The sequence below is a fragment of the Thrips palmi genome, unplaced genomic scaffold, assembly GCF_012932325.1.
Source record: "Thrips palmi isolate BJ-2018 unplaced genomic scaffold, TpBJ-2018v1 HiC_scaffold_10, whole genome shotgun sequence".
NCBI classification, from domain to species: domain Eukaryota; kingdom Metazoa; phylum Arthropoda; class Insecta; order Thysanoptera; family Thripidae; genus Thrips; species Thrips palmi.
The window spans coordinates 5,826,902-5,843,453 of NW_023144621.1; the positions used below are offsets into that span (position 1 = coordinate 5,826,902).

Consider the following 16,552-nt stretch of genomic DNA (forward strand, 5'->3'; position numbering starts at 1 on the left):
CTCGAACAAAACGTGTGACCCTACCAATGGATTGCTCTCCGAACGAGGAATCCATTGGTGGGGTCACACGCTCGGTTCAAGTACCATTTAGAGACGCTGAGCTCAAAACACGTCCAGAGTTTTGACCACCTCCAGCGGTCTTCTAGCCCACTGTGCTATGGGACGCCCCACGAGTAAGGGAGAGAAGGGGGGTTGGCGAGCGGACCCCGCGGGGGTCAGCGCCCCCTCCAGCCCTCCAGCCCTCGGTGTAGCGGCCGACACGTCCTTTGCTTTAAAAGGGACGCCGCGCCCATTCCAGACAAAAGCAGCCATAATTCAAATTAATCCGGGCAATTCAAGGAATCACGGCGCGGGGCGGGGCGGGGCGGGGCGGGGCGGGGCGGGGCGGGGCGGGGGCGGGCGGGGCGGGGTGCGGCGGGGCGGCGAGACGCGACCAAGTAAGTTTGCCCCGCGGCGCGCTGCGCTCCGCGCTCGGCGGCGCCTCCCTCAGGGAGCTTACAGCCTCAGCGTCAGATTTATCGCTGGGGGGGCGCGGCCGCTCACGACAATTAACCGCACGAGACGGCGTAAATCTGCGGGCGCGGGTTCGACTACCCGCACCTGCGGATCCCAAATTCACTTTGTTTTTTTCCGACTTTTTGGCGGTGTTTTGCCCGCACTATCGCCGTTCCGGAATGCGGCCACTCCCGGCCCGGACTGCACGCCTCGCCCCCTCGCCCCGCCGCCCAGCGATCAATAGCGCGCCAGCCCTCGGCGTCTTGGGTTCAAATACCGGCACGGGATTAAATTTTTATGGCGCTGGTTTTGTTTTCCTGGGCGAAACAGGAGCCACTCTGCTGCACCACGGTCTGACACCCCCGCATCGGAGAGGGGAGGGGGTGGGGGTGCAATTGCACAATGATGAGATAGGCCTGCCAAAACGGCCTAATCCTCCCTCGCATTAATCACCAACTCTATCAAGGGCTCGTTATTAAATCGACGCAAGGCTGCTCGCCGTACAGTGTACACACACCAGGGGGCTTTGGTCACGGTTCTCTCAACCTCGCCATGGTGATCTCACAGCCAGATCGGCATTATGCCCCGACCCACAGTGCAGGCCTTTCACCACTAACACGGGTGCTAGAGTTGTCACCACTTCACCACACACCCTGATGTCACCACCGCGCCAAGGCACTGCTAACACTTCTCGAAGGCCAATAACAAAGCGACCCAAAAGCCGCATCGCGTGAGCAGCCCCCAAAGATACACGGCCAGGCGGGGCCATGGCCACCCTACAGTGCGCCCGCAAAGGCAAGATGAAACGATGAAAAAGTGAAAAAGGCCAGACGGACCTACACTCTAAGTGTCTCACAGTGAAAGTGAGTTTGGAGCAAGGGTTTAGGCACGGGGAAATTTCTCAACAGTCTATATCTTTTTTTGATTCGGTTTCCAAAGAAAATCCTTAGCAGGAAGAACAACTGCGCTTGTGCTATTTCCTTGGTCGAAAGACTCCGTGAGACATTTGGAGCGCGCCAGATGGATGGTCGAAACCGACCCGCGTCCGTCTGCGTCTGTCTGCCGGACGGCGCGTCCACGGATTTCACGTCGAATCGCACGGAATCGAATCCACTACCCGATTCCGGGCAGTGACGGGGGAAAACACGAAGAAGTAAAGAAAAAGGGAGAGGGAGAGAGAGAGAGTGCTGAACCAGGACCCGGGTTCTCATTCGGGCATGGGCAGCGTGAAGAATGCCATAAACAGAGGCTTGGAGGCTTGCTTGGAGGAGGCGGCGGGGCAGGGCAATACACTGCCAATACACTGGCAGTACCCTGCTTCACCTGAGAAGCTGCAGGGCCCGAAAAACCCTACCGGCTAGGCTATCTAACACACAAAAGAAATTTTTGAAAAAGAGTACAGTACTAAAGTTGCTTCACCAGCCTGAAGTCCTACAAGAGCCTTTCTCTAAAATTTAGAAGAAAAAAATGAACATAAGCGAAAAATTCGAGTGCATTGAACCCGAAACCCATTCCTCCCCAAATCAGCGCATTTTGGCACACGGCTACGGGGCTACGACAGCAAACAAGCCGCAGCAACACAACCACCTCGTTGTTGACGAGCTCTCTGCGGCGCCGAGGGGAAAAAAATGAAAAGAGCTGCCGAGGACGATCGCCGCGCGACGAGACGACATTCCTCTCTTTTTTCCAGAGCCTCTAAACGAATTAAGCCGCGCATTGCGGCTCCATTTGGAACGCCCAATGGGCTTAATACAGTTATGACACTTCGACCCGCCCGCTCCACTTAGCTGTCTGTCTGTCTGCCGTCGTGCTTACGGCACACCAATACCTTATTGTCACAGTGCGGGGCAGAGCTAATCGTTGTTACGCCGTTGACGCCTCCGGTTGTCTGTCTGTCTGCCCGTCTGTCTATCTGTCTGCCCGCCCAAACCTCGGCGGCCAATCAGCGCGCACGGTGGAGCAGAAGACAGCGGCACGACGCACGCGCGACACGCCACTACACTGCAGGACTCTACGCCCCTGACGGACTGGTGAGCTCGTCAGCGCGTCGCTGGAGGCTGGAGCGAGGCTAGAGCGAGGCTAGAGCGAGGCTGGAGCGAGGCTAGAGCGAGGCTAGAGCGAGGCTAGAGCGAGGCTAGAGCGAGGCTAGAGCGAGGCTAGAACGAGGCTAGGCTGGAGGCTAGACGGGCCAGAGGCGCCAGCCGAAGACACTTTGGAGTAAGTGCAGGGCGGATCGGCCGGGCAAGTGACAGAGACCCCCCCCCCTCCCCGCGTCGCTCCACTGGAGAGGAAAATGGAGAGTATGCGAGTAGAGGTTTGCGGAGGACTGGCAGACCTAACCACGCCGCAAACGCCCCGGCGCCGCCACCTGCTGCTAGAAAAAAATAGGGGGATAAAAAAAACGCGTCCGCGAAAAAAAAAATATAGAAAAGCATAGTCTGATATGAAAATAATGTGACGCGACGATCGGTGTGGGTGCTAAGATTGTTACAACGGAAGGATCGTAAGAGCGCGTCGTGCCGAAAGAGGGAGGTCAAGGGGGCAGCAGAGCAGGATACACGCGAAAAACGGCGCTGCGTGAGTCTATGCGTCTGTGTGAGTGCGCGCGTGCGTGTGTGCGCGAGCAAGGCCGCGGCGTGGGCCGCGGAGCGCCGCGCAGCCAGACAGTGTCAGACTGAATGACTGGATGACTCGCCGGAGCGCGGGACTGTCTGCACGGTGCGTGCCCCGCTCTGGCTCCGCTGCCCGCTCCGCGAAACTCCACGCCTCGGCGCCCACGCCGCGGTGTCATGTAACGAATGTAACACCGGGCTAATGGCGTGGGGACACTCACACGGACAGACGGACCGCTGCACTGCCAAGAAGAAAGTGTGTTCCGAAGCTCCATCGGGAGGCCTTTTTTTTGTACTGTCGGAAACTCATTCAAAAATGAATTAATGACTGACTGGCTGAATGACTGACTGCCTGACTTAATGAATGAATGAATGACTGACTGAATGACTGACTGGCTGAATGACTGACTGCCTGACTTAATGAATGAATGAATGACTGACTGGCTGGCGAATGACTGACTGAATGACTGACTGGCTGAATGACTGAACAGACAGACGGACACGCACTCCACCACACGACGGCCCCCGCCCCGCCGCCGATATAATCTTATCGCGGCCTTATCAATCACAGGGTCCTGGCGGCGCGAAGCGTTCGACGTTCCGCGGCGCCCGCAGTTTTTTATCATTTTTTTCGGCCCGCGTGCGGTAAAGGGGGCGGGCTGCAATATTGATCAGGTATCAGGTCCCCGTAATCGTCGCGCGGCAGCCAAAAAAATGGTTGTTGGCGTTACGAGTGTCGTTTAGGGGCTGCCAACTGCCGTGCTGTGCCTCCCCCCGCCCCCTATTCCTCCCACATGGGACTTTCGTTCACCGAAACGGCTTTGCCAGACTTTTGACAGATGCTATTAAAGAGGACAGGCGACACGTCTAAGAGTAACACTTTTCTGGGACAATGTTCTTTTTTACAGACAGTCCAAGTTCCTGTAACCCTTAAATTAAACTATTCCAACAGAGGTTGTTGAAACGGTTGAGACTTGAGTTCAATCGCACGGAGCCACAAATCGGTACCCGACGCAGAGGTTTTCCAGGCAGCACTTCATCATTCAAACAACAACACCGGGGGATTGGGGGGGGGGACACAGTTCAAACGAACTCGCGCTACAAACACTTGCAGTGACATGGCTCCCTGAATTAATCTTATCGCTGTTGAACGCCGTTCGAAGTGGCAAGGCCACGGTTACAGTGTGGTAAACCCACGACGCCTCAGGACGACGCAGGACGAGTGTAGGCGGGGCCAGGCGGGGCCAGGCGGGGCTGCCCAGGGTGCGACCAAAACACGATCAGCTGATCCGACACCTGGCCGCGGTGCGGGCCGCATCGGCCGACCGCGGGACGCCGCGGGGACGTGACAGTGCGGCAGACGGCGCAGCCGGGCCGCCAGCCCCCGGCGACGCGCGGAGCAGCCGCCCTTTGAACCGCGAGCCACAACAATCCGCTTGGAGGTTATGGCATCCCCTTCCCCGCGCCGCCGCTGGCCGCCGCCCCACGGCCCCACGCCCCCGCCAGCAGACGGCTCTCCGGCCAGTGAGCCACGGCCAGCCTCACCACGGACGCACAACCTCCGCGATGCGACGCGCGTCGACAGCGCACTCGCCCGAGAGCAGGCAGCACAAACAACAACCAACCTTCGTGAATTTTGACGTCTGCAGGTAGTAGAAAATGGCAAACATCCAGGCCATGCATCCGAGCAGCAGCAGTTTGACGTTCCTTCTCATTGTGACGGTGGTCTTGGTGCGGCTCTTGTTAAGCACACTCGTTCACCACTACACCGGAAACCGATGCACAACTCACTCGCGCGCGCTCGCGACGGCGGCACGGTTGGCGCGGAGCGCGACGGAGGCGCCCGGCTCTACAGCTCGACCCGCACTGAAGTCTGTCTCTGTCTCTGCAGTCGCGAGTTAGGCCCCAGACCACCCCAGACCCCCCGCGCGCCCCCGCCCGCGGGCGCAACTGCGGAACCGAGCTTCGGCCGTCGACCACCAGGGGGCGCTCCCACCGCCACCTTTCCAAAAGGCGGTGGTCGTTTGCAGGCTAGCCAACCACTCATAGTTTTTTCAAATTTAAAATGTCGCGTTTGAGATGGCTTCTATCGTGTTGACTCATGCATGAGATACATTTCTCCACTTTTAAACCTATCATTCAGAGCTTTTCCTCTTTGTTTCCTAGAAATGTTTCGCGAACACTGCATTAACCAGTAGGGTTTTTTTCTTTGCAGCGTTGCCGTACTGGTTGTTGCCACTGAAGCGCCACAAAACCGCCAGCCGGCCATCAAACCCAACTTTTCTCAAAACATTGTGAATTGTTTTAAGCACTTGACGACGTGCCAAACGAAATTAGTTTGTTCACCATGGCCGAACGCCTCGGTGAATCCAACGTGGGGAAGCCCTCATTTCTCGAGGCTGTCCTTTCCAACGCAGGTCAGCAGACGATTTTGACAAGTGGCTGTTTGTTTTTGTCTATCCCAACTGAGTCATATACACTGAATAGCTTCCATGTTTCTGTCACCCTTCAAAAACAGATTACTCGAGTGCTTAAGCATTTTTTTTATTTGTAAATTCTTTTGGCAGGCCAAGTTGAAATGAGTGACATCAAGGAACGGATCATGAATGTCACGCAGAATGTTTCCCAGCTGAAGCTGCGTGTCCACGATTACATGAAGAGCAAGTTCATTGACTTTGATCCACTCATGAAAAGGACTGTTGGCTTCCTTGATAATGCTGTCAGGACCTCAGACGAGATAAACACTCTGTTTAACCGCATCGAGTTCCAGGTGTGTTAAATTTGTACATTTGTATGATTTGTGTATTCCATTGGCTTTCTGCAATTCTTATCTCAATTTTAACGTACCTTATTTTACAGACTAAACATGATCTTGCTAATTCAACTGGTGAGCTAAGAAGTCTACATGACTCTCTCAAAGAAGCATCAGTTGTTCATGCTGTTACAACTGAACTTTTGCAGATGGAAAGTTTCATGAGAGGTGTAGAGGATGCTCGGAAAGAAAGGAAGTTTGTTGAGGCGGCTAAGTCTCTTCAATCATTGCGGGTATGGTACATGAGCAAAGTTCTCACTTTCAAACTTTTTTTTTTTGCAACTGCTGGCTTAATTTCATTAAAAATTTTTTAGGAATTATTGAAGGAGTCTTCCCAGGAAGTTCGCCTGCTTGATATTTACAAATCACTTCAAAGACGCTACCAATCCCTTCATTCAGAGTTTTACCGTGAACTGCTCAATAAACTGACTGTTTTCATATCATGGGAGAGCTCTGATGCTGCTAACAATGTAGTCAAGTCCATAATTAAGGTATGTAGAAGGCATTTTGGTTAACATAGTATAGTTTTATTTTTTGTGTGAAAAACTTTGGAATATTACCCTTTAGCTTGGATCTGATGATCAAGAAGAAAAGCAAGAAGTCTTGCAGGCCTTTCACCTTATGGAAGAGCTAGATCCATGGTTGAACAAGCTCCGGAAATTCTTGATGCGATCGGTCTTGATACCCCTCATACTTAATGAGGCTACAGTGAACATTCACAGTGGAAAAGCATACAGCAGTGTTCAGGTGGCAGTGAAGACATCGTCTCACAAGCCTCCTTATCTCTTGGTTTTGGATAATCTCACAAAGGTAAGCTTCATTTCCAGTCAAATGCAATATGTTCTATACTGGTTTGATTTCTATTGGTTCATGGCATCATTGTTCTAAACTTTTTTTAGTGCCTTAAGTTTCTTCATGAAAAATTGGACATGCAATTTGAGAATGGTGACTTCTTATTAGGATTACTGGGTTGTGGAATTTCAGCAGAGTTCACTGATAATCTCATTAAAAAATGCTTGAAGGAGACAGTACCCAGCACTCATGCTGAGCCGGTCAACTTGACCAGTATCCAAGACAGAGTTATTGCTTTCAACAAATTTTTGGTTGACATTGGTAACTATGGCTTTCATGGACTGCTATTCAATTTGTTGTTATTGTTTTATTGCATCTTAATTTTGCATGCACTTATCCCAAATTTGGCAATGACCTTTTACAGGATTTCTTTCTGAGAATGACTCCAGTATTGTAGAGTATGCCCACAATATTTATGCAGTTTCTGTTGAAAAAGCATTTGAAAATTACCTCAAAAAAGCGCGTGAAATCATGAAAAAAGATCTGCAAGACATGGTAGAAGTGGGTCCACAGGTATTGTAATTATAGGTCATTTTTCTCTTCCAGTTTGCCTCATTCATTTTGTTATAAATTAAATTATCATTTCATTTCTTATGAATTTTCAGACTCCTTTATTGTCCTTAAGTTCAACACTTGATAATTCAGAGACAGTAGTTGATCCCTCAGTGTTTATGCAAGAGTCATTTTCCAATATTGCCATCAAAGCAGAGTCGGATCTGAATTCCAATTTTTTCCAATTTCCTAAATGTTGTGTAAGGTAAGTGTTTTGTTGCTTTTCTTGAAAAAAAATTTCTGCTAGCAGAAACTATGCTTTACATATGTACTTCTTTTTCAGTAACATATTGTTTGTTATTGTTTCTTTGCTTTGTCTTGTGTCATTTTTTAAAATTCGTGTTTTACAGTAAATCAACCATAGAGATTCTGGATCTTGTTAGTACCATCCTAGAGGATTCAAAGAACACTGGAGATTCTAAAGAAAATGGTTTAGTTCAATATTTTATTAGTACAGCAAAAATTGTGTTCGAATTGTACATGGCTGTTGTTCCAACTTTCCATGAAAATCAACTGAGCCTTATTCCTCAGCAAGTTGGTAAGGCACTTTGGTTCATGGAAGACAAGATCGAATGCAAGATTAATCAGACTGTTTTTAATGAAACAAATTCTTTTACAGCTCTTTTTCATAATAACTGTATGTTCCTTGCCCACCGATTGAATGTTTTGGGCTTTGAAGTTGACTCATCGTTGCATACTAATTCCAATGCTGACGTCCGAGCAACATTTGTGGAATACGTGGTAGGCCTCAGACATCTAGGAACTGTCACTTTCTTAAAACATATGCGACAGCAAAGGAAACAAATGTTGGATCTTGTTAAGGAGTCTGGTAATTATTTCAGTTTGTCAAATGTAAAAGGGGTTAGTGGGTTGTCTTTTAACAAATCTTCTCTTCTTTCAGGCTTAGCAACATTAGGAGAGAACTCGGAACTCTCCTCTGACACAGAGAGAACTTTAGACCAGTGTTTAAAGCGGCTTGAGTTGCTACAAATAGTGTGGCAAACTGTATTACCTGGAGATGTTTACTCAAAATCCATTGGTGTGTTTGTTGTTGTAAAAGACTTTCCTTCTGAAGGGATTTCTTGTAACAAATGCTATAAGACTTTAATTTATTTTTTACTCTCAGGTGTATTGGCAAATACCTTTGTAGAGGAGCTCATTCTCCGAGTTGTAAGTGTGGAAGACATTCCTGCCAACACAGCAGTTCACCTGACTTCACTTTTCAAAAAAGTGTCAGACCGGATTCCAAAACTGTTTGAGGTATAAATATCACTTATACATTTGCCTTTATTTACTGCTTCCAAATTTCATACGATGACTGTCTAAAATATTGTTGTTGCTTTTTTTTTAAATTCAGAATGGCAGCAAGGTTGTTCTCTATGTGAAACAATGGCGTCAGTTCCAAGAACTTATCTCATTACTTAATGCCAGTTTGCGAGAGATTGAAGAGGGATGGGCTGATGGTAAAGGGCCCCTTGCCCACGAATTTTCAGTAGAACAAGTGAAGCAGTTGATTCGAGCTCTGTTCCAGAATACCTCGAGGCGTGCAGAGGTTCTCGCTAAGATTAAGTGAAGCCAATAGAAGTTATGTAAAACTTGCATTGTACAATCATTTCCAAATTGATTCTTTCATTATTTTTATCAGATTATTATTAAATATATTTTTAACCTAGTCTTTTGACATTGTTCACCTTAACAATCATCACACTCGCACAATTTTATGTATATTATCTTAATTATGATCAATTTGTCATCGTTGCATGGCTCGAACTTGTTCTTTAACTTCTTCTAACAACATCACATTTCGTTGAATCGACTCCTGCTGTTGGTTTAATTGGAGGTTAAGTTGCTGCAGCTTCTTCAAATTCTAAGGAACAGATATGACAACGTTTCTGTATGGAAACATAATAATTATAATAGTAAATGACAGGTACATTCACTCACTTCTTCTGTGTTGTCAATCGCATGTTCCTGAAGTGCCATGTTTTTCGCCGTGTGGAATAATGTCTGGAAAGCCGAACAGAATGTTGAAAAGCGCGATTGAGGAATAAATCCCTGATACACTATTTCATTACCGTCATAAGTCTAACAACAAACGATGGTTCTACTTGACAGCTTAACCTCACTCGCGCGAAGGACTCGTGACCAAAACTTCTTACTCACCTCACTAGATTTAGAGCCTCTATTTATTTGTCTGGCGACAGAGGCAATGTTATTCACATTTACTTGCACTCTATCGGCAAGTCGGAGCTTTGAATCGACAAATAAACTGCGTGCACTCGTACTTGAAGCAGACGCCATTGTTTACAAATATGCAGGATACCGGAAACGGGGGAAAACCACCACCCCTCTCTAAGAGCGCCTAGTTCAAACTCATCCAACCCTGTTCTTTACCTAAAGTGACAGGTACTGACTCCATTCACCACATGCCTCAAGCCCCTCGCACTCGTAGTCTCACGAACTTAATCCCCCTCTAAATAAGGTGGAGTGCAAGTCCCATATGGGTTCTGACCAAAAGTTCATTCATATTCAAGTTCACAGTACTACAGGTGAGGTGTGAAGTGGTATCAGGGTCATGACCACAAGGTCTTCCTCTGGCAATGCTGAAAGAAGGATAAATGAAGATAGAAGATGAACAGGGACCAGATATCTTTTATTACACAACATGTATTTAAATACATTAAAATTTTGAACTCTGAAATTATTGTTCTCACACATAAGGGGAGGCAAGGGTTGGAACTCTGCATGTACAGTTTGACATTCCTCCCTGCTAACATAAATCTAGGAAACAGAAACACCCACCCTCAACAGCAGAGATATAAGGGGCACCAGACACCATTAAACAGAATGCCTACAATATAATTACAAAAATAGATGCTTTAAAATGCCACAAAAACAAACAAAAATGCAAATAAAAAGTACGGTAAACTCAGGTAGCTAAAATGGAATGTAGTATTTTGCAGAATAAATGACTAGGTACAGATGTGGCAAGTCCTTCAACCTTCACACAAACATGACACTACAAACTATATGTACAAAAAAAAATTGAAGTAACATAAAAATATAAAAAGCAGGTGGTGATGTGTCCGAGTCCCCAACTGCTGTCGTAGAGGGCAATTTGTTGGATGGGGCCCTACAGCTTGCTGCGGTCAGTTGGGGTTGCTACAAGTCAATCTTGGCACACGGCAAGAGCTTCCGCACGCTCTTCAAGCAGCTCCTTTCCGGTCAGGTCCATTTTGCTACGCGCAAAGTCGTCAATGGGCAGGCCCTGAAATTCAAGATGCGAATAAGAGAAATACCACATCGGCAAAATTGACAACACAAACTTGACAACACAAACCTGCACAATGGTCCACTTCTTGTCCTTAATGGTTACAGGGAAGGAGTAGACAACATCAGCAGGCACTCCATAAGAGCCGTCTGAGACAACACCCATGGACACCCATTCACCAGGGGCAGTTCCCTGCCAGATGCTCTTCATGTGATCGCCAGCAGCCTTGGCGGCAGACATGGCGGAGGACATCTTGCGGGCAGCAATCACTGCAGCACCCCTGGTTTGGATCGTCTAAAATTGGAAGCCTACAATTAATGTCTGTTGGATATTTGCAAAATTGCTGTAATGGCACAGCAATGGGCTACTTACAGAAACGAACTCTCCCTTAAGGTAAGCCTCATCAGCAACAGCCTCATAGGCATTCTTGGAGGCGCCACCCTTGGTGACGGTGGCGTGCTTCACATCAGGGTACTGAGTGGAGGAGTGGTTACCCCAAATGATGACATTCTTGACATCAGCAACGTTGACACCAAGCCTAAGAAATTTAAGAAGTTTAAGAATCAGGATCAGGTATCAGCCTAATGCTAAAATGAAGACTGAATAGATTCATACCTGGCAGCAATGTTGGCCTGAGCACGGTTCTGGTCCAATCGGGTCATGGCCGTGAAGTTTTCACGGGGAATGGAAGGAGCATAACGGGAGCATACTAATGCGTTGGTGTTGGCTGGGTTTCCAACCACAAGAACCTTGACAGTTTTCTTGGCATGCTGGTCCAGAGCTTGACCCTAAATATAAAAAATATATTTAACAAAGTTCATATTTAAGAAGAACAAATGAATAAGCAGAGATACCCACCTGAACCTTGAAGATGGTGACATTGGCAGAGAGCAGGTCCTTGCGCTCCATGCCCTGCTTCCTGGGCATAGCGCCAACCAGGAAGGCAGCCTCCACATCCTTGAAAGCCACGGCAGGGTCAGCAGTGGGAACAACACCTGAACCAAACAAACAATTCAATTCTGTGGCCCCACACCTCACAGCTGCAGACAATTCTTCAACTGTCATTGGGTGTTACCATGGATGAGGGGCAGAGCGCAGTCTGCCAGTTCCATGACAACTCCCTCAAGGACGCCCATCATGGGGGGAATATCCAACAGGTGGAGGATGACGGGCTGGCTTGGGCCGAAGACATCACCCTTAGCAATCTGGTACAGCAGGGAGTAGGCAATCTGGCCAGCCGCTCCAGTAATAACAACCCTGATTGGTTGAGCCTGCAACAGCCAAGACAAGAATGTTAGGACATAAAGAGGCCAGCTTATCTTCAGCTGTTTGTTGTCCAGTATGACACTAGATAAGCAGATAAAACTGACAGGTCTTTGGGCTGATAAGCCTCTAACATACTGCTCATTCAATGTGCTTGGGGACAGGAAGGGAATAAACCCAGAGTACCAAACGGCCAACCACGAAAATGAAAATAAAAATAAGAGTAACTTTAAGTTACAATTACAAGAGGACAAGCGCGGAACGAGAGGAAAATGCACCGTCAGTGAGTGAGGCGGGTGCCGGTTCCAACTGACAGCCATTTCGGGGAAATCGAGTTAACCCTTCCTTCGGGGAGGGCGTTGCGCTGCGCAGACGAGTGACATGCGCTACCACGAGGTTGGACGAAGAGTTGCACGTCGCAGAGTTTCCACAAACCCTAGAAGCATTCGCATGGCGGCGACAAGGGCAAGGTCGCTGTGTCGGAGTCCACAACCAAACTTGAGTCGACCTTTCGGAAGTCCAAGGTCACACCACAAATACTACTTCCTATCGGTAGTTGCGGGCGGCGAGCAACAACGACACGACACCATCGAGTGTCTAACTGATGACCGATGGAAGCTAGAGTCGGACAGCGTCCTCTGCCGTTGCAAGGACTCACCATGTTTCCTTGGGAGTTGATGGAAGAATGTGCCGCGGCAAGCTGGAGTGGAGAACTGAGAATGAGTGCCAGTCAGCCGGACGGATCTTCCACCTTCTTCGTGTCGCTCTTCTGCTAGGCGAAAGTGGCAGCCGTACCAACCACCTGAATAAATTTCAAAGCGCCATTTCGAAAATCTTTGCGTGACCTACGGAAGAATTCGTTTAGTTTCCTTCGTAAAACAACATTCATTTGTACTTTTCGAATGTTAGTTTTGAAGAAACCTCGCGAGAACAATGTCAGAAGCTACTGGGACATTTCGTTTTAGACCGTTGGTAGATGTGAATACGCCTTCTGGAACTTCATGGTTCGTTTCCTCCGTGTTTGCAACATGGCGGGCGCATACCAAACAAATAAATAAACAGACAAGACAGATCTGTCCTGGAAGAGGTCCTCCTTTTGACATTGTTTCTAGTTTTACTTAGAGTGAGTTCGAACAACTTATTTGAAATATGTCAAAGTGACCTCAGTTATCTGCTGACCAGCGACTGCTATGTTTTTCTCGAATCTAACAGAAATTCCATTGTTTTCCTCTGAATGACAGGTATGTCTATCTTATCATGTAAAACTTCAGTCATGTTTGTTCCTTGTGTGTTTGTGATGTGTTCCAGAACTCATGAATTCTATTTTATTTTCCAGTCACAGTTCACCATGAAGGACAGAAGTGATACTATAATTTTTAATATAAGTAAAAATGAACAATTTCGCCTGGATGATACCTACAAAACACTCCACCGAAAACTTAAGGGAAGTTGGCGTGTTGTTGTGAACAAGGATGACATAAATCTTGAAGCGATCACTGGCGCTAGCCTCTTTGTCCTTCCCGGGCCCCGCCAGAAGTTTACTGAGGCAGAAGTAGACACTCTAAAAAAATATTTAGAATCTGGGGGTAGCATATTAGTTTTGCTAGGTGAGGGAGGTGAAAAGTCATTCAATACCAATATTAATTTTATGTTAGAGGAATTTGGCATCATGGTTAATAGTGGTAAGTGTAAGAAGCTATTGGATTGCATTTTTTAAATCATGTAATACCCTTCTCTTAATATGATATTGTTTTCCCTACATTTCTATAGACTGCGTAGTTCGCACTCATTACTACAAATATTTTCATCCAAAAGAGTGTCTGGTATCAGGTGGAGTGCTAAACAGAGGTGTCACTGAGGCAGCAACTCGTATTGGATCTGCTGGGTCAACTGGGCCCTCAGTAAATGGCTACTCTAGGTCAACCAATGGAACCAACCACCAGTCGTAAGTTCTATTATTCCAGTTTTGTATAATGTAAAACAACAGTCTTTTGTTAATTTTATGAATGTCTCCCTGATTACAGAAATCTGAAATTTGTTTATCCATTTGGAGCAACTTTGAGTGTTGCCAAGCCAGCAGTCGCTGTTCTTTCTACGGGGACTGTTGCCTTCCCTCTCAATAGACCTGTTTGCGCTTTCTATTCCCATCAGCCAGCTGGGGGCTCCTCACGTATGCTGTGTTTCTCTCTTGGATGTTGGATCCTTTGATTTCATGTTTTTTTAAATCTTGCTCACCTCTCCACAGGCTCCACTGAGAGAAGCGGGAGATTGGTGGTCCTGGGTTCTGGTCACTTCTTTGCGGATCCATATTTGGAAAAAGAAGACAATGATAGGCTACGTGATGCAATATTTCGCTATTTAACAACCGATCAAGTTCAGTTGAATGCAGTAGATGCTGAAGATCCTGAGGTAACTATTGTTTTGCTCATTGTTTATTGTGTTTCAGCATTTTTATTCTTGGTTGCTGACAATGGAATTGTGTGCAGATTGCTGACTACACGCCTGTACCTGATATAAGTTACTTAGCTGACCGGCCCCGACTTTGTCTTCAAGAGAGTGCCGTTGACATTCCTCTGGACTACACTTCACTGATAGACACTCGGCTATTTTCTCTCCATACTGGAGTAGTGGCCGATGCAGTCCGGGCCTACGAAACTCTTGGAGTAAAGCATGAGCCACTAAGGCTGATAACTCCCCAGTTTGAAACACCCTTGCCTCCCTTGCAAGCTGCTGTAAGTTATATCAATTGAGTCTCATTTATTGCATGTATCTGCATTTTACTTAATAAGAATTTCTGCAGGTGTTTCCACCATCTTTTCGAGAGCTGCCACCACCTCCTTTGGAGTTGTTTGACCTAGAAGAGGCTTTCAGTTCTGATAGATCCCGTCTCGCTCAAGTTACCAACAAGTGTGTGGTCCCTGGAGGGGCAGAAGATATAGCAGATTTAGAGTATTTTGTTCGTGAATGTGGGCGCATTCTAGGGGTTTCTGGAAATGAAAATGAGAGTGCCCATTCTATTTTACATAGTGTTGCTCTGACTATAGCTGATTTTAAAAAGAGTGGGCAGATTTTAAGAGAGGGTACTTAGTCTAAGTTTACCTTTTTAGAGGGTTTCACTCAATTGAATCCAGCACTATCTTTTGAAATAAATTGTATTTTTCACATCTGCATTCCGTGTGGCAGGGGTCTCATTTTACAGGAATATTTCCAACCTGACAGCCCTGATAAGCATAATTCTATTTTATATTCGATGTTCTAGTCACCTCCAAAGTGAACAATGCTGCATTTACAGTTCAACTGTTCTATGTATTTTGTGTCATCTCGTTTCGTGCAATAAAAGTGTAGTCACCAACCAATTGTTGTCAATCACTCCGATGGCCAAATTGCCTGACGGCTGGGCGTCGCCGTGGAGTCACGCAACGCGCCTTGGCGGCGTGCCTGTTGGGCTGCCTACCCTTCGGGCGCTAGGGTCTGGCTGGGCCCCGGGCCAGGGCGCACAGTGGGCCAAAAGGCCGGTGGAGGCAGCCAAAATTCTTGACGCGTTTTGAGTTCCAGAGTCCCTAAACAGGACTCGAACCGAACGTGTGACCCCACCAATGGATTTCTCGTTCGGAGAGCAATCCATTGGTGGGGCTACATGTTCGGTTCTAGTTCCGTTTAGTGACTCTGGAGCTCAAAACGCGTCTAGAGCTTTGGCCGCCTCCACCGACCTGGCCCACTGTGGGGCGGCCAGGGCCATGCATGCCCTCGTGGGAAGGGGCGGGGCGGGCCGTTGTGCTGCGAACATGGCAGGCACGGCGCGTGGAACGAGTGAGTGCGTGTATGACTATATTGCTCGCCTCGACGATGGCGACTCGGCGCCGCGCGGCCACCTGGACCGCCAGCACACTGCAAGCCCCCCGTGGAGCGGCAGGGGATCCCCACACATGTCCGGGACCACCGGCCGGCTCGTTCCGAACAGCGTGCTCCGTCTCTTTCGCACCCTTACGGCGCGCCCCACGAGTGCGAGAGAGATGGAGCCCCCGGCTGGGCCCAGCGGGGCGCGGGCACACGCGCGACGACGGGGCCGACAGGGCGGTGGCTGTCGGTTGCAAATACTTTACGAAGTCAGCTTGCCGCTTTGATACCGAACACCGAACAGTGCTTTCGTCGCTCCGTCTCTCTCGCACCCGGCGGCAAGGCCCGGGACACTGCGGGGCACTCGGTGTTGCCTACCTTCCAGGCGGCCTGCGCGCTCCGTGCCGACTCGACGCCGACTCCACGGCCGGCACTAGACCGCGTTAGAAATTACCACACTGGCAATTACTGGCGCATTTATGGCGAAGGCCGCGGTGCGTTTCCAGCCCGCTACGTGCGTCCCGCGGGGGCGGCCCACGGCGCGGCACGACGCGGCACGGCGCGGCGGGGGTAGCGGCGCCGAGTGGGAGTGGGACGGCACTATGTCACCGCGTGACGTGGACGCCGCCGTGGACGTCGCCGTGGACGCGCCGCGGCGTTGGGCAACTTCCTCGGTTCAGCGGATCACATCGCCCCGCCCCGCCCCGCCCCGCGAGCACGAGCTACCGGAGTGACGCCCCGCGCGCTGCACCGTGTCGCCGAGCCGCCGTCAAGCAGCGGTAATGACGGTGTGGGAGGACGCCGCGTCACTACCCCACGGCGCGCAGTGGGCCAGAAGACCGGTGGAGGCGATCAAAA

General features: G+C 48.8%; 4 protein-coding genes across 5 annotated transcripts; 2 read left to right on the plus strand and 2 right to left on the minus strand.

Moving 5' to 3' along the window:
- The first annotated feature begins 4,623 nt into the window (after nucleotides 1–4,623).
- LOC117648023 (centromere/kinetochore protein zw10 homolog) lies at nucleotides 4,624–8,995 on the plus strand. Its single transcript, XM_034390163.1, has 14 exons — nucleotides 4,624–4,756; nucleotides 5,323–5,524; nucleotides 5,675–5,877; nucleotides 5,967–6,152; nucleotides 6,234–6,410; nucleotides 6,487–6,729; nucleotides 6,819–7,032; nucleotides 7,136–7,284; nucleotides 7,377–7,528; nucleotides 7,674–7,861; nucleotides 7,943–8,152; nucleotides 8,225–8,362; nucleotides 8,450–8,583; nucleotides 8,681–8,995. The coding sequence occupies exons 2-14, from the start codon at nucleotides 5,455–5,457 to the stop codon at nucleotides 8,894–8,896; spliced, it is 2,280 nt and encodes a 759-aa protein (XP_034246054.1). The 5' UTR covers nucleotides 4,624–4,756; nucleotides 5,323–5,454; the 3' UTR covers nucleotides 8,897–8,995.
- On the minus strand, nucleotides 8,829–9,740 carry LOC117648042 (BLOC-1-related complex subunit 7). Its single transcript, XM_034390202.1, has 3 exons — nucleotides 9,487–9,740; nucleotides 9,268–9,330; nucleotides 8,829–9,190 (listed from the first exon to the last, which is right to left on the minus strand). The coding sequence occupies exons 1-3, from the start codon at nucleotides 9,622–9,624 to the stop codon at nucleotides 9,074–9,076; spliced, it is 318 nt and encodes a 105-aa protein (XP_034246093.1). The 5' UTR covers nucleotides 9,625–9,740; the 3' UTR covers nucleotides 8,829–9,073.
- Nucleotides 9,741–9,955: 215 nt separating this feature from the next.
- LOC117653017 (malate dehydrogenase, cytoplasmic) lies at nucleotides 9,956–12,660 on the minus strand. The gene is made up of 7 exons (XM_034398357.1): nucleotides 12,516–12,660; nucleotides 11,670–11,865; nucleotides 11,453–11,589; nucleotides 11,210–11,382; nucleotides 10,967–11,132; nucleotides 10,664–10,888; nucleotides 9,956–10,591 (listed from the first exon to the last, which is right to left on the minus strand). Exons 1-7 carry the CDS (start codon nucleotides 12,516–12,518, stop codon nucleotides 10,493–10,495), a joined length of 999 nt encoding a protein of 332 aa, XP_034254248.1. The 5' UTR covers nucleotides 12,519–12,660; the 3' UTR covers nucleotides 9,956–10,492.
- A 129-nt stretch (nucleotides 12,661–12,789) lies between these two features.
- On the plus strand, nucleotides 12,790–15,021 carry LOC117653003 (intraflagellar transport protein 52 homolog). 2 transcript variants are annotated; one of them, XM_034398336.1, is made up of 7 exons: nucleotides 12,790–13,098; nucleotides 13,194–13,539; nucleotides 13,628–13,802; nucleotides 13,882–14,027; nucleotides 14,103–14,266; nucleotides 14,344–14,589; nucleotides 14,658–14,945. In XM_034398336.1, the coding sequence occupies exons 2-7, from the start codon at nucleotides 13,206–13,208 to the stop codon at nucleotides 14,943–14,945; spliced, it is 1,353 nt and encodes a 450-aa protein (XP_034254227.1). In that variant the 5' UTR covers nucleotides 12,790–13,098; nucleotides 13,194–13,205. The 2 variants fall into 2 exon arrangements, with proteins under 2 accessions (XP_034254227.1, XP_034254234.1); XM_034398343.1 differs by lacking the exon at nucleotides 12,790–13,098 and having other exon boundaries at nucleotides 13,206–13,539; nucleotides 14,658–15,021.
- The last annotated feature ends 1,531 nt before the right edge of the window (nucleotides 15,022–16,552 follow it).

Excerpts from the sequence above, each read along its gene's own strand:
- LOC117648023 (XM_034390163.1), top strand. The coding sequence starts at position 5,455 with ATGGCCGAACGCCTCGGTGAATCCAACGTGGGGAAGCCCTCATTTCTC. Across the intron at positions 5,878-5,966 it reads TTAACCGCATCGAGTTCCAG|ACTAAACATGATCTTGCTAA; the intron begins GTGTGTTAAATT and ends CTTATTTTACAG. Across the intron at positions 8,584-8,680 it reads GGATTCCAAAACTGTTTGAG|AATGGCAGCAAGGTTGTTCT; the intron begins GTATAAATATCA and ends TTTTAAATTCAG.
- LOC117648042 (XM_034390202.1), bottom strand. The coding sequence starts at position 9,624 with ATGGCGTCTGCTTCAAGTACGAGTGCACGCAGTTTATTTGTCGATTCA. Across the intron at positions 9,331-9,486 it reads GAGGCTCTAAATCTAGTGAG|ACATTATTCCACACGGCGAA; the intron begins GTGAGTAAGAAG and ends TCGGCTTTCCAG. Across the intron at positions 9,191-9,267 it reads CGATTGACAACACAGAAGAA|AATTTGAAGAAGCTGCAGCA; the intron begins GTGAGTGAATGT and ends TCTGTTCCTTAG.
- LOC117653017 (XM_034398357.1), bottom strand. Across the intron at positions 11,590-11,669 it reads CGCTCTGCCCCTCATCCATG|GTGTTGTTCCCACTGCTGAC; the intron begins GTAACACCCAAT and ends TGTTTGGTTCAG. Across the intron at positions 10,592-10,663 it reads AGAAGTGGACCATTGTGCAG|GGCCTGCCCATTGACGACTT; the intron begins GTTTGTGTTGTC and ends CTTGAATTTCAG.
- LOC117653003 (XM_034398336.1), top strand. The coding sequence starts at position 13,206 with ATGAAGGACAGAAGTGATACTATAATTTTTAATATAAGTAAAAATGAA. Across the intron at positions 13,540-13,627 it reads TGGCATCATGGTTAATAGTG|ACTGCGTAGTTCGCACTCAT; the intron begins GTAAGTGTAAGA and ends ACATTTCTATAG. Across the intron at positions 14,267-14,343 it reads TAGATGCTGAAGATCCTGAG|ATTGCTGACTACACGCCTGT; the intron begins GTAACTATTGTT and ends AATTGTGTGCAG.